The sequence below is a fragment of the Mobula birostris genome, chromosome 22 (assembly GCF_030028105.1).
Source record: "Mobula birostris isolate sMobBir1 chromosome 22, sMobBir1.hap1, whole genome shotgun sequence".
Classification (NCBI taxonomy): domain Eukaryota; kingdom Metazoa; phylum Chordata; class Chondrichthyes; order Myliobatiformes; family Myliobatidae; genus Mobula; species Mobula birostris.
In genome coordinates, this window is record NC_092391.1 from 24,990,581 (window position 1) to 25,015,855 (window position 25,275).

At 36.7% G+C, this 25,275-nt stretch overlaps 1 protein-coding gene across 7 annotated transcripts in view; it reads left to right on the forward strand.

Moving 5' to 3' along the window:
* Positions 1-25,275, forward strand: part of sptan1 (spectrin alpha, non-erythrocytic 1) — a 114,125-nt gene that overhangs the window by 22,155 nt on the left and 66,695 nt on the right. For all 7 annotated transcript variants that reach the window (XM_072240360.1, XM_072240361.1, XM_072240358.1 and 4 more), the window contains exons 3-19: positions 650-812; positions 2,120-2,245; positions 3,967-4,107; positions 8,208-8,354; positions 9,223-9,356; positions 9,823-9,967; positions 10,379-10,533; positions 11,609-11,744; positions 12,564-12,665; positions 16,480-16,617; positions 18,121-18,231; positions 18,326-18,403; positions 18,784-18,939; positions 19,290-19,494; positions 21,202-21,383; positions 23,966-24,209; positions 25,141-25,263. In XM_072240360.1, coding sequence (XP_072096461.1) covers positions 650-812; positions 2,120-2,245; positions 3,967-4,107; positions 8,208-8,354; positions 9,223-9,356; positions 9,823-9,967; positions 10,379-10,533; positions 11,609-11,744; positions 12,564-12,665; positions 16,480-16,617; positions 18,121-18,231; positions 18,326-18,403; positions 18,784-18,939; positions 19,290-19,494; positions 21,202-21,383; positions 23,966-24,209; positions 25,141-25,263 — 2,486 coding nt within the window. The remainder of the gene's footprint in view (positions 1-649; positions 813-2,119; positions 2,246-3,966; positions 4,108-8,207; positions 8,355-9,222; positions 9,357-9,822; positions 9,968-10,378; positions 10,534-11,608; positions 11,745-12,563; positions 12,666-16,479; positions 16,618-18,120; positions 18,232-18,325; positions 18,404-18,783; positions 18,940-19,289; positions 19,495-21,201; positions 21,384-23,965; positions 24,210-25,140; positions 25,264-25,275) is intronic.

The window sequence follows — 25,275 nt, forward strand, 5'->3', positions numbered from 1 at the left end:
CAAACTAAAATAGCATTGTAGCGTCTTGTGAGAGATCTGGCCAAACTTGACCTGCCAGAATTATCTGCAGTGACTTGCAACCTGTCTGCTAATGAATTATTCCTATGCTTTTATTAAGTTTAAATTGGGTTAGGCTGGAGATCATGGTGACATGTATGGGAAGTTTTGGCGTACTGACTTTTGCATGAGAGATACTGTTGTGTAAACCATGTGAAATTAAATTCCCAGAGAAAGTTTAAATTTTTCATAAAATCATGATGTCAGAATTGAATAATTTGACATGTAATTTCATTGATAAACCTCCCTGCAGTCTTGAAATAGGTTCCAGAGTGTGCAATGTAGTTAGAAGGCCAGATGTGAACTTTAATGGCTGGACTGTTTTTAAAATCTGCATTTTTGCGTATGTATAGGCTCCACAAAGTGGCTTTGCACTGCAACTGCCACTTGAAACTTATCAGGTTAGATGCTTCTAAGTGCTTTAATCAATAGGATATTCATTTCTAAAAGCAGTGCTTGGTGTGCCTGTTTTACTGGCTTTAATTTTGTTCATTTTGTTTGGATGTCTTGAAAAGTATGGCATTTAGCTTTATCTGAGTGAGGAAAAAACCATGGGGAACCAAATCTAGCAATTCTATTATTTGTGTGCTAGGTACCGGCGGTTCAAGGAACTTTCTCTTTTGAGAAGACAGAAATTAGAAGATTCTTACAGTTTTCAGTGTTTCCGCCGTGATGCAGATGAATTGGAGAAGTGGATTCAGGAGAAGCTGCAAATTGCATCAGATGAAAGCTACAAGGATCCCAGCAATCTGCAGGTGCATCTTTGACCATTTGTTTCTTTTAGCTTTGTGAAGGTATTAATTTTTTTTCGTCTGTTTTGTTTTCATTCCTGTTTCAATTAACCTTTGCTATGTCAATTTCAGCTATTCTAGAATGAGATTACTAGACAATTTAGCTTTGATTCTTTGATTTATGCTGTTTTTAATTTTCGGAATTGTCTTACATTATTTATGTTCTTCTGATATTTATCAGATTGCCATTTTAGGAATTACTGTGATCTGTTAGGATGAATATTCAAAACCTGTAAATTAGAGAAATCTAAAATAAATACTCAACACATCACAGAAGGGATTATTTAATATGGTGTCATACTCTGCACAGACATTGGGGGCTGAAGGACCTGTGTGTCCTCCTGTTAGACAGCATCTATGGAAAGATTAAAAGGGTTAACATTTCAGGCAGAAGACTCTGTTACAACTAGGAAGGAGGGGAGAAAACAATCAATTTTAAGAGTAACACAAAATGCTGGAGGAGCTCTTGGACAGGCACATGGATGAAAGAAAAATAAGAGGGTTACAGAGTAATGTGGGTTTAGTATGTCTTTTCAAAGGAAAATATGGGTCGGCACAACATCGAGGGCCAAAGGGCCTGTACGGTACTGTAGCATTCTAGTGTCTAGCTTAGCAGGTCAGGTGACGTAGATGGAGAGGAATAAACTGTCGATGTTTCAGGCAGAGACCCTTCATCAGAATGTTGCAGAGAGGATGGGGGTGAATGCTGGATATGACATCAGAAGGGATGAAGCAAAGATTGCCATGAGAATAAGCTGTAGGTAAAGACACAGTTGATTCATAAATGAGAGCAGTTAGAGAGGAAATGCAAAAGAATATAAAAGTTGCAGGATGTAGAGCTTCTGGAAATTCCTGGTTACATAGTTTTTCTCTCCATTTAATCCACCTTGGGGGGAATTTTAATCCACATCATTGTCAATAGAGCACGCATGCATTGCAACGAATATTAGAGACATTGTATACTCAAACATATGCCTTTTTCATTTGCATTCCTTTAGTTAATTGAACATTCTATTGGGAGTTATTTCAGATGTGCTATTCTAGTAAGTGCATGTGTTTGAGTATCTACTTAGTGTAGCACTAAAATTGGCTACAATATCCCTCATAGTGTGCTCATCCATCATAGTGATCTTTTTATTTACTCTTCCAAAAATGAAGCTTGATCTTACAGGCAAAAATGCTGCTTGTGCCATAGAATTGTTGCCAACCAAGAGTTGGTGTCATCAGAAAAGAAGAAAGGAAAATTGCAATGTTTTGTTTTAATGTTGCAGGGTAAACTGCAGAAGCATCAGGCGTTTGAGGCTGAAGTGCAGGCTAATGCTGGTGCCATCATCAAGCTTGAGGAATTCGGTAATAAAATGATTGCGAACGAGCACTTTGCGACTGAAACCATTCGAGTAAGTAACTTTCCACTTGTGTGGTTTGACATTTCATTGTCCTGTTAATCAGAAGTATAACTGCCATTGTTGATCTTTAGTCCTTCACGCCCTACCGGACTACACAACGACCTGTTGTAACCACAATACAGATTGGTACTCACATTGAAGTAGGTGCCCCTTGCTGTGTAGTGCAGTGTTTCTGTTTTGACTTTCCTTACTTGTAATCCAAGTGTAATTATGTTTTGACTTTCTTGGACTTTAAAATAAATAAATAAATTACACTTCTCAATTGAGCATCAATGTTTCTTGTAGATGGTTGGAACAATTCATAATAGTGTTGAGTTGCCTCATGCTGCTCCTCATGCTCACTCTTAATTGAAGTTAGTGGATACTGCACAGTTCTTTTACTGTTTCCTTCAATGAATGTAATTAGCTAAGTGCCTCTCCTGCAACCTTGATGGTGGGAAAGCAGGTAATGGGATATTTTCTGACAGGAAGTGAAAGAGCCAAGCACTACTTTGGATAAACCCATCTGTATTAGTAAGATGTTACTCATATTATTTAAAATAGTGTTATTTATGGTAGTGATAGTTGTTTGGAAACAGCATGCATAAGGAAATTGTCTTGCATTTGAAGTGCTTTGAGATTTTTTTTGGTGACAGCCCATGTATCAGTTTCCTCTCAAACTGTTAGCATTGGTTTGAAATGGTTTACCTCAACTTTACAGAGAAAGATTATTCAGTCTCTATTTGGGATCCACTTTAATCTGAAAATGGCTGCTAAGTGGAAACAACTGTTTTTCCTTCACTTGAGCATATTTTCATGTACTCCTGGTGGGAAAACATAATACTGGGAGGGGCTTTAAATAATGTACTGTCATCTTACGTGTGCCAATTGAACAAATCTTTACAAGTGCAAACCTTTTTGAACAGAGGCAGTGAACACCTGTCTGTCCGATACATGGGATCCCTCACTACAGTCTTTTTTTTTGGCTGGATTTTACCCATCAACATGGCTAGGTGCAGTGCTTCACTTTAAAAGTTAGTTTTGACGGCTGATTTTTCATTTAAAGCAGTGTGGTCAAAAAGAATTAATTTTATAAATAGGCAGCGATTTTCTCTTATTTGAGAAGAAATTGTCATTAGTGTAATTCATCAGGTTCGGTCATTCTGTATTATGAACTTTATTTCTTACTGGTAAGAGCTCAATGCCTTAGAATCACATAGTTGGTCTTCTAGTCTGAGTATTTTGGCATTAGTTAGATAGAATCATTAGTTAAATGGTTTTCTACCATTTATTTTCCCAAAATTGTAATAATACATGATAAAATTGCTGTAAAAGCTGCTTGTTTGATAATTTTTTTTTGAATGCATGTGTGACTCATGAAAGAATTTAACTACAAAATTGTAGTTTGAATTCTGTCGCGTTGTTGTGGAAAGCCTTTGACATATTATCAACAGACAGCAATCAGAGTTTACTTCCGAATTTTGTTTCAGTCACGTGCCTCCTTTGAAAGAAAGTTTTCTTAATCTAGCTGAATCAGTGTGTAGCTTTTTAAGGTAACTTCTCATTACTTATTAACAGTGAGGCAGATACAGTATTGTGCAAAACATTAGATTGTCTGCTTGCTTCATGTGTAGAATTGTGCTATTATCACTGTCAAAATCCTAACAATTACTGTTTTATTCTGCTATTAAAATAAAGTTGATTTGCCTTTTACATTTTATTTTTCTTTCAAGACCCGACTAGAGGAGCTTCATCAGCTGTGGGCACGCCTGCTGGAGAAAATGAGGGAGAAGGGGGTTCGACTTCTCCAGACGCAGAAGCTTGTGCAGTATCAGCGAGAATGTGATGATGTCATGGACTGGATCAATGATAAGGTTAGTTGTTATTTTTAATGATAAGAATTGAAGTTTGGTTCATATATTAAACTTCCTGTCATGGTAGGAGAAAAGATGTAGCAATTCATTCTTTCTCTCTTATTCTACTTCAGTTACCACCTGTTGTAAATGGCAGGCAGGTTACTCAAATCAGTCAAAGCTAACAGATCAATGCCCCAGCATCAGGATTTGTAATGAAGACCTCTAGCATAAATATTGTGCATCTTATTGTTTATCTGCACTACACTTTCTGTTACCATAACACTATTCTGCATTCTTTTGATTGAACTTGTATTACCTCAATGCACTATTGTAATGAATTGATCTATATGAATGGTATGCAAAACAAATTTTTCACCATACCTCGTACATGTGGCAGTAATGAACCAGTTTACAAAATAATCTGTATACTTTTTTTATATTTCTGTATTTATCTTAGAAGTGTTCTAATTATTTCTTGGGAATCTAGAAAAAAACATAGACCAATGATTATAAGTACAAGTCTCACACTTTCACATGGGTCTTTATATTGAAATGTTGAAAATCCTTTTAAATATTTAGTGACAAATGCTATTTTTAAAATCAGATTTGTATAATCTCTGTTTTTAAGGGATGTATATGAAGTAGTTATTCTTTAATTTGTATTATTTTAAAGTATTGAGGTTATTTTTGACTCTTTCTTTGGTTCAAATTGGCATAAGGTAGTGTTGTACTGACAATGAGTGATTAGAAACAGAAATTCGAAGGAGCAGACAGTTCAACCCTTCAAATTTGCTCCACCATTTGCTATGATTACAATTGATAAAGAGCTCTGAGTCAGTTCACCTGTCCCCCCTCCCCCCCAGAGTTTCTTGTTCTCTTTAGCCATTTTTTTTGGACTCCTTGAATATAAAAACTAATGCCTGTAAAAGTTCTTCCCCAGATCCTTTCTAAAACTTCTTCATGGGGAAGTCTTTTACTATCTACCCAATTTGTGCACCTTTATAATTTTGTATATATCAGCCTCTTCTAGTCCAAGATAAAATATAGCCAATCCAATATCTTCTCATATCTGAAATGATCTATCCCAGGCAACATCCTGGTTAATCTCCTTTGCACCCTTTCCAGTGCACTCACCATGATTACTGTGTTATGGTGACCAGAGCAGTATGCAATATTCCAGCTACGGCCCAATCAGTATTTTATAAAATGCACTATTATCATCTTGGTCTTGTATTCTATGCTTCATTTAGCGAAAGAAAGTATCCACATGCCTTCATTCCCACCTTTATCTACCTATGCTGCCACCTTCAGGGATTTTAGGATGTACAATGACCTCTGTTCCTCAGTGTTGTCTAGAGCCTTACCGTTCATTGTGCATTTCATACCCTGATTAGTCCTCCCAAAGTGCAACGCCTCGTACTGTTAGCATTAAATTCCATTTGCCATTGCTTTGTTATCCTACTGTCTGCCTGTTATTTGTGTTCTCCTACTGTCTGCCTGTTATTTGTGTTCTCCTTTGTGAAGGTAAAGTATTTATACAATTTCTGACCACAAGGTACCTACATTTGTCATTACTGGTCTTTTTCTCTTCACATAAAAGCTTTTATAATTGGGTCTTAAGTTTTCCCTAAGCTTGCTATTTCCCCTCTCTTTATTTTTTTCTGTGATCCTCGATTTGATTTTTAAATTGATCCCTGACCTCTGGTTCACAGGTTTCTCAGACCAGTTTGTATCTTGGATCTTCTGTTTCATTTTTGTCCAAATCGGGAATGAACAATTGTCGTAATTAATCTGTGCACCCACATTAGCCATTGTAGATCCACCACAGTCCCATAAGTTAAGGTTTCTTAATCTATCTTGGATAATTCTTGCTATATGCTGTTGTAACTTGCTGAATTTAGCTTTGGGGCCCTTGTATCAGAATCCATTACATCACTCTTCACCTTACAAAAAATACTATCATATCAGAAGAGACAGGAGGAGTAGTTTTTGACAACTTACCATTCTTTGAACAAGATTAAAATGGTTATTTTCTTAGTGACTGAGAGCACATTGTACCATTATGTACTGCAGCAGCAGCTTCTCCATCTTAGAGTAATATGCCCAAACAAGAAGCTGCATGTCACGATTACCAATGGAGCTGAAACTCCTGTGCAAGTCAGTGGATGGAAGGAACTTTATAGCATCAATGTTGGAAAGAGAATATTCACCAAATCATGATCATGCTAATGTTTTGACTAAGTAATCCAGCTAGCCAGTTCACCACTTCTGTTCCTATGATACTGCAACTTTCTTCCCTTGAAATATTTGTTTAAATCACTAAGTTGTTTTGACATTTGTCGGTCCATCAACTATTTCACTCCTATATGTCAACTTACTGAAGCAAGTTGATTAATTCTTTGTGTTGTACTGGAATGTAATTTGACAGCCGTGGCTGTGGTCCTGTAGCAGTTGTTTCCTGGCATGTCTCCCTGGGCGGCATCTTTGGTGGGGCTTCCTTAGTGTCTTTTCTTCCCATATCCCACATACAAAATTCCATAGGGGAAAGGCCAAACATATGATATGCATTTTTGACCTGAGTCTGAAAATATCAGCAACTGAATTCCATTGTTAGCCCTGTAAATTGGCATGTGGTACATCTCATGCCATTCTTCATCTGTGCCCTTGTTCTAAGGGACAACATTGATGTAATTAAGGAAATTATAGACCTGTACTTTGTGAGCACTTATGCAAGTTGCAAAGGGAAAAATTGTTCATGATTTCACCGAATTGAAAGGGACTACTGAAGTGTGATGATAGTAGTATTTATCATTCTGATCTGTGGTATTTCAATAAATAGTGTTGCCATCTTTTTACAAGTCCAGAACTTTCTACAAGTAGAACTTTTTTTCCTTTTATAAAAAAAAAATATTTTTATTTGGATAAGGTATTCACAAGTACACAAACTTTTTTAACATATTAGATTAGATTATGAGGACACTCATATATAACCTTTGCCATTTTTTATGTGAGTAAATCTATATTAACTTGTACATTCACAAGTGCACATTGAGATAATATAGAAAATAATTAGGCACTCAAAATAGATGTGTATGTGCAATTGTAATTCCACTGTATTAAACTAAATAATGATAATAGTTGTTATAAAAATATTAATAATAGTGGTTGAATACTAATTTCCCTGTATCTCTTCTGGTCCATTTCTTTCTGGTCCAAAATTTCCCCAGATCTTTTCTTTACTCTGTGTTAATTCCACATTTTCCAAAAAAAAGGACAGTAAACATTCAAACCAAGGGTGCTTACGATAACACAATTACCATGATAGACAAACAGTATAAACCATTCGGAGAGTCATCTAAAGTCTGCTCGCTCTGGGGTTATAAATTCAATCCATTTATTCCAAATTTGATAAAATTTTTCCTTTTGAATTCTCAGAGAGTAGGTCATCTTTTCCATTTTAAATATTTCCAAAATGATTTAATTCCATTCTTCTAATGTAGGTGATGTTGGATTTAACCACTTTCTGGTGATTTGATTTCTTTCTTGCCGCTAAAAGGGCCTGTGGCAGCTTTATATCTTCCTAGAACTTCCTTTTCTATATTGTTTCTGATATGTGCTGGATAATGTAGCCTTTGCTATCTTAATTCATAATGGTTAAATTGTTTCAATAACAATTCTTCTATTGGATTTTTTTTACAAAAATGCAATAGAGCATTAAAAAGGGAAATTGACTGTTTTCAGTATTGGGACTATTGACTTGAGTTTAGAATTTAATATTCTACTTTATATGCTAAATTGTAGCATTCTGTACTTAAAAAGCAATGTCACTAGTGTCCTGGAGTTTCATGAGTGTTGGTATTGGGAATGAAAATCAAATCCTGATTGCTGCTGTGGATCTGTACAAAAGATAACCTGATGGACTGTCTGAATTGAAGCTGAGGCTAGACTCGCTTAGTGAGGATTAACAAAAACATGCCTTAGATTTTCAAAACTGATTGAGCTTACTGTTTTTGTGAGACATAATTTTATTGATATTTAAACAAAATGTTGCTTTACATGTACTTAATGTAATTTTAAAGTGCAAAAGAATTATTTTAAGTTCTATTTCCCAATTTTAGGAGGCAATTGTGACGTCTGAGGAAGTTGGCCAGGACTTGGAGCACGTGGAGGTGCTGCAGAAGAAATTTGAGGAATTCCAGACTGACCTTGCAGCTCATGAGGAGCGTGTTAATGAAGTTAACCAACTAGCTGGAAAACTGGAGCAGGTCTGTGAAGGCTTTCCATTTAAGAATGGGTTGCCTATTTATCTACACTTCTGCTAGGAAGCTAAATTTTCACTGTAACTATGGATTAAAAGAGTAATTGTTCCTAAGCAAGGCTGTAGGCAATTTGCATTTTAGACTTGGCACAGCACTGAGTACTGCATTGATGGTACTGGGGTTAACTTGTTCAGAACAGTTCGTAAGTGAATTTATATGGACTGATGATATGGACAAGCACATCAATGCGGTTATTATTAATGGTATGATGGAGGGAAAATACCAGCTGTTGTTTTCTGAATTGTAGCCAGATGGCTGCAAGTTGGAATATAACAATAGAGGGGACGTAGAAAAACATTGAATTTCAGTTGATTAATTATGTGTAGGAGATTACTATTCTACAATATCTTTTGTATTCCTTTAACAAATTCTTCAGGTCCTTGTCTCATTCACTTGAATTTGCTCATGTGAGTACTTGCTCACATGGTGATCCTATTTGTTCAGAGACTTATTATTGATTGTTGTGCAACTGTAAACCCAATTTTACTGTTACATTTGTGTAACAATATAATGTTTAATATTTTTATAATTGTACTTTTTGTTTGCTCCTTTAATGAATTTTCAAATTGATGAATATAATTATTTTTAATTTGAATCCGGTAAAATCAAAGTTCATTTATCTACAGCTAACAGTTTATCTGAAAGTTATTCAACTTGCATCCAAGTCCCATATGGAAATTCTATCCCATTATGTTTTAGACTGTAACATATATACAGAGCAATTAGTATTTTTTGTGTTTCCTTTGGTAGGTGATATAAATACTATCAGTGTGGAAAGAGATCTGTTAAATGTCATATTGTTATTTTTCTATAGGAGAATCATCCTGAGCTAGCACTTATCACCCGTCGCCAGGATGAAGTGAATACCGCTTGGCAGAGACTCAAGGGCCTGGTACTACAACGACAAGGAAAACTTTTTGGAGCTGCAGAAGTACAACGTTTCAATAGGTGGGTCAACTGATTTGATCTGGTATGAAAATAAAAGCCTGCTGAATGGTGAGGAGAATTTCCCAAATTCCAGTCTTTGTTGATTTGCTTTAAGGAAGCTTTATATTGTAACATGCATTTTTTAAGACCAGGCAGTTTAATTTTCAACTCTTCATTGTTTCAAGATTCTGCAGAAAAGTAATTTCTTCCCTTTCTTTTTGAAAAATTAAAAGCCTTGTGGGTAAAATTTCTTCATGTCTACATGCCATACTTAATTATTTTTCAAATTGTACACTAAACTAACAAGAACTCTCAAGTACTTTTGTGCTTTTGCATCATATTTATAATAATTTGGACTGTAATATATTTTAAAGCACTTTTGGTAATATACTGTCTGAATGTTGAATGAAATAAAAGAAAGCTAGTTGGTGCATTTGTTAGTCTTGAAGTTTCAACTCCTGAATTAATATTTATTAAAAAATCATAGAGATGTGGATGAAACAATTAGTTGGATTAAAGAAAAGGAACAGCTAATGGCTTCAGATGATTTTGGACGTGACCTGGCTAGTGTGCAAACACTTCTTCGTAAACATGAAGGCTTGGAGAGAGATCTTGCAGCTCTGGAGGATAAGGTAATACGAGAAAGCTGATAACTAGATATGTGCACTTTTAATGTGTCTTAATAGTTTCTGCATGATCATTAAGGGCTATCAGCACCTTCAGAAATAATGGTGTTTAAACTTTTAAAGAAATTCAAGTGTGTAATGGTAGTTTCAGCTAATGAAAAGAACTCATCTTGCTTATGTAGGTGCCTATGACCTATGGTAACACCATTTATTCATTTCTGGCGCTATTAGAGTAAGAGTATAAATGCAAAAATCATCCCATTTGGTGTGTAGAACAGTAATTCCTAAATTCATAATGGCATTTAGAGATTAGCCACGTAGCTTATTAACTATTGTTTGATGACACATATAATTTTATTTCTCAGACATGAGCTGTATTAGGATTGATATTTTAACTTTTTGCTGTTTCATACACAGGTGAAGGCACTCACTTCTGAGGCAGATCGTCTGCAACAGTCACACCCACAGAATGCAGCTCAGATCCAGGTCAAACAGGAAGAACTCATTCAAAACTGGGAGCGAATCCGCACCTTGGCAGCAGAAAGGCATACAAGGCTGGATGACTCATACAGGTGAAAGCAGTAGTGAATAGACTACATACATGGTTTCACCAGGACTGTAGAAGAAAGTTAAATGAGAATTGGCATAAAATTTAGGTGGTATTGTAATTCTAATATTGAACTTATCTTGCAAATGTTTTATTTGTAATAACCATAAATAATGCTTCTGATTCAAAATCTAAGTTTCATATTGTCTTGGCAAAGTGATATATTAACATAAAATAATTTGTGAGTGGATTTCTCACACAAGTTGATTAATGTAGCTGCACTAGGTCTAGTGCATCTGCTGATATCTACTTATCTCCGAAACTTAATGATTCAAAAATGCTCCAAGCTAGTTTCCCATCATCTACCATGCGGTCTTAATCATGTTCAAAACTTCGCTGCTTTTATCAAAGGCCACACAATCATGCTGAGATATCAAACAACAGGAATTCTGCAGATGCTGGAAATTCAAACAACACACATCAAAGTTGCTGGTGAACGCAGCAGGCCAAGCAGCATCTGTAGGAAGAGGTGCAGTCGACGTTTCAGGCCGAGACCCTTCGTCAGGACAGAAGGGTCTCGGCCTGAAACGTGGACTGCACCTCTTCCTACAGATGCTGCTTGGCCTGCTGTGTTCACCAGCAACTTTGATGTGTGATGCTGAGATATCAGTCTCTTTTATTTGGTTTTGTTTTTATGTTTTCTCCCTCTTCCTCAAATCTTGTCCTAACTTAATCTTGCCTTATCTTGAGCTCTACAATTCTGGTCTCCTGTGTATTCCCATTCTTATTGTCAGCAGTTGCCTTTTGTAGCTGTGGACTTCCTAACCTCTGGAAACTTCCCTGAATTCCTTCCCTCTGATTATATAAAAAATCTTTCCTGTTTGCTTTGGGCTTTGTTTTCATTTCCTCCCTTGCTAACCTTAGGGTCATTTCTTTGAATGGGAGTTAACATTTTTGAACCAAGTACCATAATCATAAGACTTGAATAGGTACAGTGCTTGATGGGTTAAATTATCTGTGTTCGTAGTACATTCTGCAATATTTGGAAAATTGTTTATCAAAGTGACCAAAGTTTAAGACAATATTTTATATTTTTCTAGACTGCAACGTTTCCTAGCTGATTTCCGTGACCTGACAAGCTGGGTAACTGAAATGAAGGCTCTCATTAGTGCTGATGAATTGGCTAATGACGTGGCTGGAGCTGAGGCATTACTTGATAGACATCAGGAACATAAGGTGATTCTAATTTTCTGATCCCATTCTATATACATAGGCTTACATGTTAAGAGATAGGTCATCTAAATATCTGGTTAAAATGCAATATAGAACTCACAACAGAAGTTATGAGTTGTTAAAAGGATGGTTATATAATAGTGTGTTGTCATACTAATGACCTTGTCCACTAATTTTATATTGACTAACATAATGTAAGCACCATTGTACTACTTTCCGATTCTTGTGTATTTTCTAGTTTTCCTGAGTGTGCCATTGATCTGCTCAAGTATAATTGTCATTCAAACATACACATATACACAGCTAAATGAAACGGCATTCCTCCGTGGCCAACGTGCAAAACACAGTACATACAGTGACATACGGCACATATAGTTGTGATAGCACATACAGTCACAAAATAATAGCACAGGTCCCTGAGTGGCAGAGCCTAAAGATTGACGGTGCATGGAATGTTGTCCTGGAGCCACATTTCTGTATGGTTTCAGCAGAGTGGTTACGATGCCTGATTGATTTTAATGGTCATAATACTTGTTCATTCAAGTGTAAAACACTCATAAATGGAATTACTTTCGCCTCATATGGCTATTAAGTTTGGAGATGAATAGGTTGTTTTCAACCTTGCAATTTCTAGATCAACTTAGGTTTTTTTAATCTATTGGAACTTCCGTTCACAGTGCAGATGTAGAAATTCTGCATAAATAATAACAATATTGCTCGGAAAAATAAATAGAAGCAAATTGTAAGAGTGTTCAATGGCATTTTAATGACCTGAGCTTAAAAGAACTTGAAATTTACATATCTGAACATGGTATCTTTAAGGGTGAAATTGATGCTCATGAAGATAGTTTCAAGACCACTGACGAAGCAGGACAGGCCCTCCTTGCTGGTGGGCACTACGCATCTGATGAAGTCCGAGAGAAGGTACTGTATCCAGATTGAAACACTTAATATTTCCTACTTTTAGTATTGGTAACAAAGCAGTTTCAAGGATGGGAACTTTTTTTTATATATGTGAAGCTGATTAAGAAATTGCAATGCTTATCCTTTTGGAATTATTTGAATTTTACTGAACATTCCTTGTTAGCTGGTATGATTATTGGTAATTGTGTTCCCTTTTCTAAAAAGTCAAAGCGAATGATTTCTGTAATTTATTTATTTTTGCATTGTCTGACTGGATGAAAACGCACCAAGGGAAAACTAAATTTCGGTGACTAAATACAACATGCAACTTGTACCATATTACCTTTTTGGTGCTTGTGGATAAATCTTGGTCTAACTGGTCTTTTAGTTTAGTTTACTTTACTGTCACCAAACAGTTGATACTAGAGCGTTCAATCATCACAGCAATATTTGATTTTGTGGTTCACGCTCCCTGGATTACAAATCGATAGTAAAAATTAACATTTTAAATTATAAATCATAAATAGAAAATAGAAAAGGGAAAGTAAAGTAGTGCAAAAAAAAAACCGAGAGGCAGGTCTGGATATTTGGAGGGTACGGCCCAGATCTGGGTCAGGATCTGTTCAGCAGTCTTTTTTTTAAAATTTTTATTGAAGGAATGACACAATACAGAATATATAATGGATTACATTTTCCTCCATTTTGCTTTAGTATCGTACCCCCAAAACAAACCTCCCCTCCCACCCGCCCTCCCCGAACATATCACGGCCGCTAATATATTTACAACACAACAATTCACAAATACAAGTAGGGACATTTCACAACCATACCCCCACACTACTTCAAGACGACAGCTCACACACATCTGCAACATGTCAGATGATCCAAAATACACTCATATTTACAATTCATCAACCACCCTGTGAGGTAACTTATAAGTGTGTTAAATGGGAGGCAACTTCCCAAGTACAATCAAATGCCCTCAACTAGTACGTAATTCCTTAAGACTCCCAAAATATGATAAGAAAGGTCCCTATTTCGAATAGAACTTTTTCACAGAGCCCCCTCAAAGTGAATTTAATCTTTTCTAATTTCAGAAAAAACATTACATCTTCTAACCAAGCAGCAGCAGTTGGGGGAGTGGCAGATTTCCAAACCAGCAAAATTCTCCTACGGGCCAATAGCGATGTAAATGAAATGATATCCGACTGGCTTGCATTTAAACCCAAATCATCATCTGCCGCACCAAATACGGCTATAACGGGCAAGGTCTCAGTGTCACCCCCAAAACCTCACTGATAATTTTAAAAACCAGTGCCCAATAGTCATCAAGCCGAGGGCATGACCAAAATGCATGTACTAAACCAGCCGGAGAGAAGGAACACCTGTCATAGCCAGCGTCTGTCCCAGGGTATATGTCTGCAAGTCTGCCTTTACTTAAATGTACCCTGTGTAAAACTTTAAATTGTATGAGCCCCAGTCTAGCACATGATGATGAGAAATGAACCCTATTCAATACTTTTGCCCAATATTCCTCCGCCAGATCCACACCGAGGTCATCCTCCCACCCACTCTTAGTTTTGTTTAGATCTTGAACTCCCAAAGACATCAGCTGAGAGCATAGTTCAGAGATCAGCCCTTTATTGTTAAAGCTGAGAGTGAGTTTTTCCCATAACATAGCAGGAAAAGAGGGAAGTTTTTCCTTGACTAAGTAGTGAATCTGCAGGTATTTTAAAAAAAAATGATTATGCGGAAGGCAATACTTACCGCGCAGGTTATCAAAACTATCAAATATGTTATCAGTATACAAATCCTTAATGCGCATAAGACTGTTCAAACCCTATTGTCTGAACGCTGAATCGAATGTGGAGGAAGGAAATAAATGTTTTTTATGACTGAGGCCTAAAACTGAAGCTGATATGAACTTATAGTGGCAGCGAAATTGATTAAAAATTTTGAGAGTGGAGAGCACGACCAGGTTAGATGTGAATTGAGAGGATTTCAATGGTAAGGAAGAATACACCAAAGCTGGGAGAGACGGGGAGTGGCAAGACCGTGACTGAAGCAGGCACCAGATTATATCTGGCCAGTGGAGCCAAAATAATACTTTTTGAATGTTCGATCTGTTCAACAGTCTTATCACAGTTGGAAAGAAGCTGTTCCCAAATCTGGCCGTACGAGTCTTCAAGCTCCTGAACCTTCTCCTGGAGGGAAGAGGGACGAAAAGTGTGTTGGCTGGGTGGGTCTTGTCCTTGATTATCCTGGCAGCACTACTCCGACAACGTGCAGTGTAAAGTGAGTCCAAGGACGGAAGATTGATTTGTGTGATGTGCTGCGCTGTGTTCATGATCTTCTGCAGCTTCTTCCGGTCTTAGACAGGACAACTTCCATACCAGGTTGTGATGCACCCTAGAAGAATGCTTTCTATGGTGTATCTACAAAAATTAGTGAGGGTTTTAGTTCAGCAAGACATTGGTTATAGTCACAGCTTTTAAAAACTATACATCACATATTGAAGTGCTTGCTGTCTCCAGGTATACATACAGACCTACATACCATTGTGGTTGATGGCCTTCAGGTTTGTTGAATCATCCTGGAGACAATATTTTTTAACTGCTTCCTTGCTATCCAATGAGAAAGTGATAAGCTATGACTTGTATCTCATTCTGAACTTGCTGTTTCTTTGAAAGAAGTCTCAAACATTTTAATGTAAATGCATATGTGAGTTTAATATTTTTAATTGACCTCTTTGTATTATTTCAAAAGCAATTAGTTATGTGAAAAGTACTTTAAGATGTCCTAAAATAAATGTGCTATTTAAATGCAACTTTCTCTTCACAATCAATGAGCACTTTGGTAACAAAATTTGAAAAGAGGAACTGGTGATCAACAGCTAACATTTCAATTTAAAAAAAAACACCTTCTGCTGCTTGCCCTGCTGGGTATTCCTAGTTGTCTTTACTTGAAACAGTTAATGATTCTGGTGACTGAAAATGTTTATTTAAGTAAGTGTAAAGTTGGGAATACTGGAAGAAGTCAGATGACAGACAAGATGGAATTTGCTGAGCTTTGTATTGAATCCTACCTAGCAACTTTAACCTGATGTACCTAAATTGGTGGTGGGGCGGGGGTGGGGGGGGGGAAATAGATCCTGTTTCTTCTGTTTGAGTTGAACTGCATTGGAACTGTATAGGAGGCTGAGGATAGAGAGATGAGTAGAGAATTTTAAATGCATGGGACAGATACTAGCAAATGATTGGAAGTATATTCCCTGGTGAGTAGTCAATTGGTATTTAATCTCCCCAAAGTTAAATCAATTACAACAAAATCTGAAAAATACAAATACTTAACTGTTTCACTGAGAAGAAATGTTTGAAGTCCTGGAGGGTGGGAAGGGAAGAATAACGTTTTAGGCTTTGCATTTCCTACGCATGCACTGGAAGATGCTCTGGGCCGAAGTTGTTTTTGAATTAGTGAGTTTAGTGCCTCAAGGAAAGGAGAGGTGAAGTTCTAGAATGACAAACTGTGACATCTTGATCTGGCCATGATACTGCTAGATGTTTATGTCTGGACAATTGTTACCAACGTGATATATCATTTCACTTTTTAAAGCATCAGGTTTGACTCTTCAGTGTTGAGTAGGGAGCAGGATCAAATATCTAATTGCCTTTGTATTATTCTGTTATGCCTAATCTTCATTTTAACTTGGTGTGTAATTGAAAATTATACTTCATTAGTTATGTGAAACCTGGTTTTCTTGGAATTCAAAAATGACAAAGGTATCTATAATTTGCTTACGTTTGAAACTAATGATTGTAAATTTTTCATTGCTTAGCTGGAAATTCTAGCTGAAGAAAAGGTGTCTCTCTTAGATTTGTGGGAACTCCGTAGACACCAGTATGAACAGTGCATGGACCTACAGCTCTTCTACCGCGACACTGAGCAGGTGGATAACTGGATGAGCAAACAGGAGGCAAGTTAACTTAACTACTGTTCACTTTTAAATCTATGCCCCATAATTATTGCTAAATAATTTTGTATTTTTACAGTTGATTCTGCCTAGGCCTAAATTCTACAAGATCAACTGCAGCTAAGCCAATCACTTCTCTGCCTTAGCATCCAGATCTCTGGCAACAATCATTTCAATACACAGTCTGATCCTATCACTTCTTGTAAGGTTGTGGTCAGAATTATACTCTGCACTATAGCTAACAATTTTCTAGATTATCAGATTTTCAACATAATATACCTGTGTTTTACCTTGGTTAAGTAAGCATCCCATATAGGTAGGGGTCTCTTATACTGCACTTTTCAATATTTCACCACTTTGCATTTGCTTACTTGGTCTTTCCAAATTCATTACTCTGGACTCAATTCCATTTACTTTTATTTAAAAAAAACAAATCTGACCAATCCATTGGTATACTCTTGCAGTATAAAACTTTCTTCTTTGCACTCAGTCATAATGCCAGTTTTGTTATCTATATTCAGATTTCTTGATCGTGGCTTCTTCATTTTGTATTTGAATCATTAATGTACACTAGGAAAAGCAAACTCATTTCACTGCACCCTATATGGAATTTCCTCTCAAGCACCTTTTCAATCAATAAACCTGTCATCAGGTTATTTTGCTCCAATCTATTTAGACCATAGTAGGACATTGTTTTTCTTTTTTCTCCTTTTCATATTTTTTCTGGTATTTTCCTTTGATATTTTCCTACTTTTTTTTTCATACATATACTCTCCAAATTTGCTCTTTAAAATCACCCCTGTACTTTCTGTACTCTGGCCTTCATGAAGTATTGAATTGCCTGTATCTTAAACTTAGTTTACCCTATCTTGTTATACTCCTTGAAAGCAAAGATATCTAGACTTCAGAGATGTGTCCTTTTTATTAACAGCAGAATAAATATGGTTTAATTATTTTCACTTTGAATCATCTGACTGTCCTATCAGTGGTTTACTTTCAGCTATTTTCACTCCATATTTCACATTGACAGCTGTATTTTAAATCACACCTGCACTTTAAAAGCAAGGGTGATTCTAAAGATATGGTCCTTGACTGCATATTACAGATAAAATCATAGAATAATGAATTGATAGCTTCAAATATGCAGCTTTTCAGCATCAGAGTATTGGAAAAATACTCTTGCATAAGCTGTAGGATAGTATGTAATACTGGTGCATGTTTATATGAAACAAATTCACCGTCTCTTTAGAAGGTCTTAAACCATTACTTATCAAATTTTATATATGCAGTTCAGCTGAACAAAATCATCATTCCATCAAAAAAGTAAAAAAAAAAGGAAAATCATCATTGTCTAGTAATGTCTTCTAATGCTGGCCTAGAGCAGTAATTTTGGAATACTAAGATCTCTTGTATGTGTTAAAATGTCCTTTTCGAGAGGCAGCAACAAATAAAGAATTATCTTCATTTGGGTGTGACTATTTTGTTCGAACCTTTGTTCTTGCTTAGGCTTTCTTATTGAATGAAGACTTGGGAGATTCACTTGATAGCGTAGAAGCACTCCTGAAAAAGCACGAAGATTTTGAGAAGTCCCTAGGTGCTCAAGAAGAGAAAATTACGGTATGATTGGCAGGATTCTTTCAGTTCCTGATAATTTTCATGGGATGCAGTTGTTCTTTTATTTTATATAACCATTCTATTTTTCTCTGATCAGGCATTGGAAGAATTTGCTACCAAATTGATTCAGAGTGATCATTATGCTAAGGAAGATGTTGCAGCACGTCGTGATGCGGTAACTTGTCGATGCTTTATACTTTTTAGATATTGGTGCTAACTTTTTTTTGTGCCTTGAAAGTTATTTTTTAAATCTTGTGATAGGTCAATGAATATGTAGTTTCAACTTACCTTTAACAATGAAATCTTTAACTTACAACCACACATATCTAATGTATGAGATCGAGATCTTTTTCCACTGAATTAGGCTGCTGTCATCAACTTGTACATTACCTCATTGGCTTATTAAAGAACTGTCCAGTTAAGTGCATTCAATTAAATTTTCCCATAGTTCAGCAATTTTATTTTGTATCTATCTTTGTTAACCTTTTGGTAATACATTTTCAATTTTAACAACTTGTTATGAGTTTCTCATCTTCTTGTTATCTTGTGTTATAGCTGCTGAGTCGCCGTAATGCCCTCCATGAGCGCGCCATGTATCGCCGTGTCGCACTAGAGAACTCGTTCAGTCTGCAGCAGTTTTTCCGTGACTCTGATGAGTTAAAGAGCTGGATAAATGAAAAGATGAAAACTGCCACTGATGAAGCCCATAAGGTGAGATTATACTCAGTTGTTCAGAAGTGTAAACACCATAGATATACAAATTGTGCTGAGCAGTATTTATGTCTGGGTATTAAGCAATGTCTCCAGCATTGCTCTGTCATTCTTCACTCTGGAGCAGGTTAATTCCACTGGGTCTTAAAATAATTTAGATCTAGTTATGTTCTATTTAAATAGGTTTGCTACATAGAATTCTTAACCTCAGTTGATTTTTTTTTAATGTTAAGGGTTAGCTTCCAGTAGCTGTATGTTCAGTTTTCAATGACTGCATGGTTTATTGACATCAATACAACAAACTTTTGACATGGTTCTCAATATCCTTTAACTTTTTGATCTGGATCCAGGATCCCTCCAACTTGCAAGGAAAGGTTCAAAAACACCAGGCTTTTGAAGCAGAACTCTCAGCTAACCAGAGTCGAATTGACACTCTGCAGAAAGCTGGACAGGAACTGATTGATGCTAATCACTATGCCTCTGATGAAGTGTCTGCTCGTATGAATGAAGTCATCTCTCTGTGGAAAAGACTGCTTGAGGCCACTGAAATGAAAGGTCAGGAAACAACAAATGTTTTGTATAGATCAAGTGATTATTTTTGCCAAGAGCAGCCCTACTGTTAAAATCAGAAAAATAAGAATGTTGAAAATATTAACAATACTACAGTACAGACTGGCTGTTCTCCCACACCACCTGCTGATGCCCACTCTTTGTGTGAGTCTGGGTAATCTGTAATGCTGCTGAGTCCTGTTCTGTTATTTGAGTGTTGTCTAATCATTCAGAGTTTTTTGAAAGAGATCATTTGGATGATGATCAGAAGTCTGAACACTGAGGTTTTTCCTGCTCCATTTTTTCTTTCTGCCCAGCCCATGACAATGCCTCCCATTCAGCAAAGACTAAGAGCGATTGTAGCAACACAGTCGCTTCTTGGAATAGTTTGCCAATGAAAGGAAGATTGTCAGTATCGTTAATTCTAAGGAATAAAGCTTCACAGGAAGAAGTCAGCAGGCTAGTTGGGTATGCACAAAAACAGCAAATGGAATCAAAGCTGGAAAAATCTGAGGTGGGGAGATGCTGGAAACAAGATGTAAATACACGATACTGGAAGTTTGAAAGGGCTAACAATGTATATCCACTGATTCCTGGAAGGACTGATTGTTTGATAAAAATATTTTGAAGGCATATGGGGATGCAGTTTCAAGACATAGAACATAAAAGCATGGCAGAACCACATAAATCACTTACTAGGCCACAACTAACGTACCATGAATAGTCCTGGACATCAGAGATAGCACTAGGGGATGTGCAGAGTAATCTGAGGATGCTACATGAATAGAGGAATAGGAGAGACCAAATTGGCTGGAGTTAGTTTTCACCTTAAATGGCTCAATTACAGATTACTTTGTAACTGTTTTGCTGTAGATATGTAAAAGGGAGTTTTGGAAAATCTCCAACCTTAGTTGATTTTACGGATACTTAAGGTGGTTTCTTGGCTTATGCTTGACTTCTCAGAGCTGCTACTTTCCACTTTTGTACCACTGATTATCGTCTCTGGTGGGTTTGATCGGCTGGTGGGTGAGGATGTAAGCAGGGATTATGATGGAGAGGTTTTGCACATTGTCTCTAAATTGTGGTTTTGTGAATATATCTGTCAGGTGTTGCTTAACTTGTTTTTTTTTTTTTTTTGACAGCTTTCATAATTGAGGTGTCAGTCCCCAGAATTTTATAGAGGAGGAATTATAGGTTCTGCTGGACTTCGAGTAATTTTTTAGTATCTGCACTTGTTGCAGAGGAAGATGCCAAGTTGTCCCCAAGTTTTATCTTTTTTAGTGTTTTATTTTATCAGTTATAATACAATTGAGTGGCTTGTTGGATGATTTCAGAGGGAGTGAGCCATATTTCTGTGTGATTGATTCATTAAGGCTAGACAGGGTAGGTTGATAGATTTATTCCCATGGAAAGCATGACTGAACTGGAGGGCTTGTATCATCATCTGGTAATTTTGTTATTGTCACTATGACTAAATATTTTAAACTTCAATTAATATTCTGGAATTTAATTTCACAGCTATTTCGATAGTTGGCTCAGCTGTCTGGGTTACTAGTTTGGTTTCACCATCATAATAGGAAATAGTAGTTTGGCATGGACTCTGAAGAACCTGTTTCTGTGCTGTAGTGTTCTGTGACTATAGGGTAGAATGTAGAACATAATTAAATTTACTGTTTCATTAATGTGACCTTTATTTTTTTTGTTTATGGTCAGGTATCAAACTACGAGAGGCCAACCAGCAGCAACAATTTAACCGAAATGTGGAAGATATTGAACTCTGGCTGTATGAAGTTGAAGGTCACCTTTCTTCAGATGATTATGGAAAGGACCTGACCAGCGTACAGAATCTGCAGAAGAAACATGCACTGCTGGAAGCTGATATTGCAGCACACCAGGTATGGAAATTTATCAGTGTTGACTTTGGAATTCATTGTATCCTGTGTCATATCTGCTTAAGGATGTTGATTTCTTGCAGAAATACAATGTTGTGAGCATGGGATGCCATTTTATTCTCTATCCAGGTGCCCATTGTTCCATTCTAACTATAGTTAATCTATCAATCTTCCGTCTTGATGTCTGCAATGTGCATGTAGGTATTGATAATAAGAGCTGGAAATGGGAAACTTGGCTAATTTATCTCCCAGCTTTAATCCTGATTCAAAGCCAAGACTAGTTAATTCAGTGGAGACCAGGCATCTAACCGAGGATTTTGTTCTTTGAGATTTACTTAATCACTCAATCTTGTTGAGCTAAAAGAACTTCAGCAAAGGAGCATCAAGGCTGAATACAGGAAAGTAGGCTAGTAAATAACATAAAAGCAGATGAAGTCCAAGAGATATGCAGAAAGCAAAATAAAGAGCTTAATGTAGACCAAGACAGGAGAAATTATATTGGAGAATAATGAAATAGGAGAGAAATGAAACATTTTAACTATGTTTTATACAAAGACTTCCCAGAAATAGGACAGTAGTAACAGACTCATGTTTCAGAATGATGATTGGTCTGAAAGATGGGGGGGGGGGGAACCCAGACCTGATGACCTACACATCCTAGGGTTTAAAGAAGGTACTTTATACTTTATTGTCGCCAAACAATTGATACTAGAACGTACAATCATCACAGCTTCCCGCTCCCTGGATGGTATCTTGAGAAATGGTGGATGTTCTAATTGCTTTTCCGTAGATTCAAGGACAGTTTCCACAGATTGAAAGGTATTGAATGTAAGCTACCTTTCAATTTAAGAAAGGGGGGAAACCATGGATAACTTGCCTAACCTCAGCAGTAGAAGGGAAAATGATGGAATCTATTATTAAGAAAGAAATAACGTCCATGAAAGGGAAATCAGGATTTGTAAATGATAGCATTTTTGGAGTTGTAACTGGCAGAATAGATAGAGGAACCAGTTGATGTGTATTTGGACTTTTAGTAGGCTTTTGATAAGCTACCTCGCAGGTCATTGTTGAACAAAATTTAGAGTGCGTAGTATTGGGTACAAATATTCGTGTGAATTATAGGTTTCTGTCCATTAATGGTATTTGTATAAAAGATCAGTTATAATCTTAAAAGATGAGGAATAGGCATGAGGCCAAATTGCCTAGTCCTCCTGCTTCTATTCTAAAGCATGTTGTTTGTTTTGACATTATTTGTTTCCAGAAGATAATGTGATTCAATTTTAAAAGCAGCTGGAACCCTTTCTGCTTTTATTCCACAAGTAGTAGGTTGCTTCGCATTTGTCCACATTGTATTCTATCTGCCATGTCCTTACTGGTTCATTTAATCTGTGCTAATCCCCTTTCATGATTTGCTATGCTCCAAGGAATGTGGAGGATCGTTGGAATTCGCTAGTGAAGGGGGCTGTAGGAGTCAGTTGTCTATTTAGTTTAAAAATGATTGAGACAGGAAGTGGCATGGAGTTAAAAGATCAGCCATGATATTCAAGCATAAGGGACTGTAAGGTCTCCTGTGAGTTCATTGCTCATATCTGTTTCTGTAGGAAATAGCTGTATTAATTGCAAATTCGCAAGCATACAAATCTCAAAATTTTGTTCTTACAACCCAAGTTTTGTAAATCCTTTGAGGCAAAAATTCGTTGCAGTGAAAGCTTTTAAGAAGTTTGAATAGGCTTCCATATGTACAATTTATCTCAATATTTAATCACTGCCTTTTTATGCATATGTTCCCAAGAACTACTTTATTATTAACATCTAGATTATTGGATACCATTCAGCTCAACTTCTGGAACCACTCCCTTTCAGAGCATTCTTGTATAAGATTTGATGGGGGAATTGGTTTGTCGATCTCTGCCAACCCTGGCTGTGAGACTGGATTAGGACTGACTTCTTTTTCTCTCTGCACATTTGCTTTGGGGAATTGTCAGAAACACCAGATGCAGTATTTATTTTTTGTGTGTTCACATTTGAACAACGTCTGTGCTGTGGAATGTTGCCTGAAAGTGATGAGTCCAATTTTATAAAATGGCCAGAAAGAATCAATAGGTTTAACCTACATTCCATCTGTTTTTATTATCTGTTATTATTCTCTTGTAAGCAAATAATATCAAAAGGAATGGCAAACAGTTATAAGAAGTAAATGACGGTGTCAGCCATTTGTCGTCTTGTGCTTATTCCTTCTTTCATAAGATCATGGTGGATCTTTTATGTCAGCGTCTCTTTCCGGCACTGTATTATCTTTGTTAATGGCATCAACCACATTTTGTGATGACTTCAGAGTTTGTTATTCAAGCTATCAGGAGCAATCATTCTGTGGGGAAAGTAGTTTTCACCTTCAAGACAAAATGTCACCCTGGGTGGGGTTCCATATTAGATGGCTGAGCCAGCAGTAACAGTAGAAGGTAATAAAGGCACCAGCAGCTTTGTTTAGTAATTTCCATTCATTAATCTTTGCTACAAATACTTCTAATTGTAACTGTTGTATAATGCAAGAATAGACTCACTTTTATTTATTGTTTTGCTTGAAGGACCGTATTGATGGGATTAATATCCAAGCCAGGCAGTTCCAGGAAGCAGGGCATTTTGATGCTGACAACATCAAGAAAAAGCAAGAAACTTTAGTTGGTCGTTATGAGGCATTGAAAGACCCGATGGTGACCCGAAAACAGAAACTTGCTGACTCTCTTAGACTCCAACAGCTTTTCCGTGACATTGAAGATGAAGAAACATGGATTCGAGAAAAGGAACCTATTGCTGCTTCCACTAATAGAGGTCAGGCCAGTTGGCATATTTCAAACTATATTTTTTTGGATATTATATTTCCTCTATGAATATTGTTGTTCAAAACAGTAAGAGGAGGCTATTCTGCCTCCTGAGCCCATTTCCTCCCACCAGTTAGATCATGGAATAAATTAAAACCACTCCTCTAGACATCTGTTTAAGCTGGGGAGTTTGAGTAATAAATCTGGAATTGTAAAAACGCCTAGTAACAATGACCGGATTGACATTTTTTTAAAAAACTAAGCATCTGGTTCATTACTATCCATTAGGGAAGGGTAGCGGCTATCCCTGTCCAACTTAGACGTAAGTGATTCCAGACCCATCATTTGACTCTTAACCAGTTTTTTCTCAGGTCAGGGACCATTGGGGATGGGTGTATTGTCAGTCATGTTTACATTTTGTGAGCGAAGTTTTGTAAAAAAAAAATCTTACTATTTATTTTCTCCTCGTTATAAAAGATCTTCTTGTTATTTATTTCTCCTTGTTATAAAAAGTCTTATTGTTATTTATTTTCTTCTCATTAGTTGACCCAGATAACGTTCTTATGCTCTTTTGCTTAATTATGTTGTGGTGTCTTCCCTAATCCTGGCTTCAGTGGTGGAACTAAATGAGGAAATGTTGAGCAGGGCTAGTATTGCACCTCAGGTGGTTGTAAACTGCTGTCCCATTCTTATCCTGCTTTGTTCTTAGAGACTACTACTATCAATAGTGATAAATGTTTTGGCATAGACAGATTAACTTGAGCTTGATGTCCTGTGTCTAGACCATTCTCTGAAACATTTAGAGATTTCTTCTGCTAATGGGATTATTAGTTCTAAAAATTAGGACCTGCACATATCAGAGTTTATAACATTTGATTTTCATCAGTCATTATTTTTGGGGAAGTCGATTTGATGCTCAGTTTTTAAATCTTTTGTTTCAGGAAAGGATTTGATTGGTGTACAGAACTTGCTTAAAAAGCACCAGGCCCTCCAGGCAGAGATTGCTGGTCATGAGCCACGTATTAAAGCAGTGGCTCAGAAAGGTCAAACCATGATTGAAGATGGTAAGAATTGTT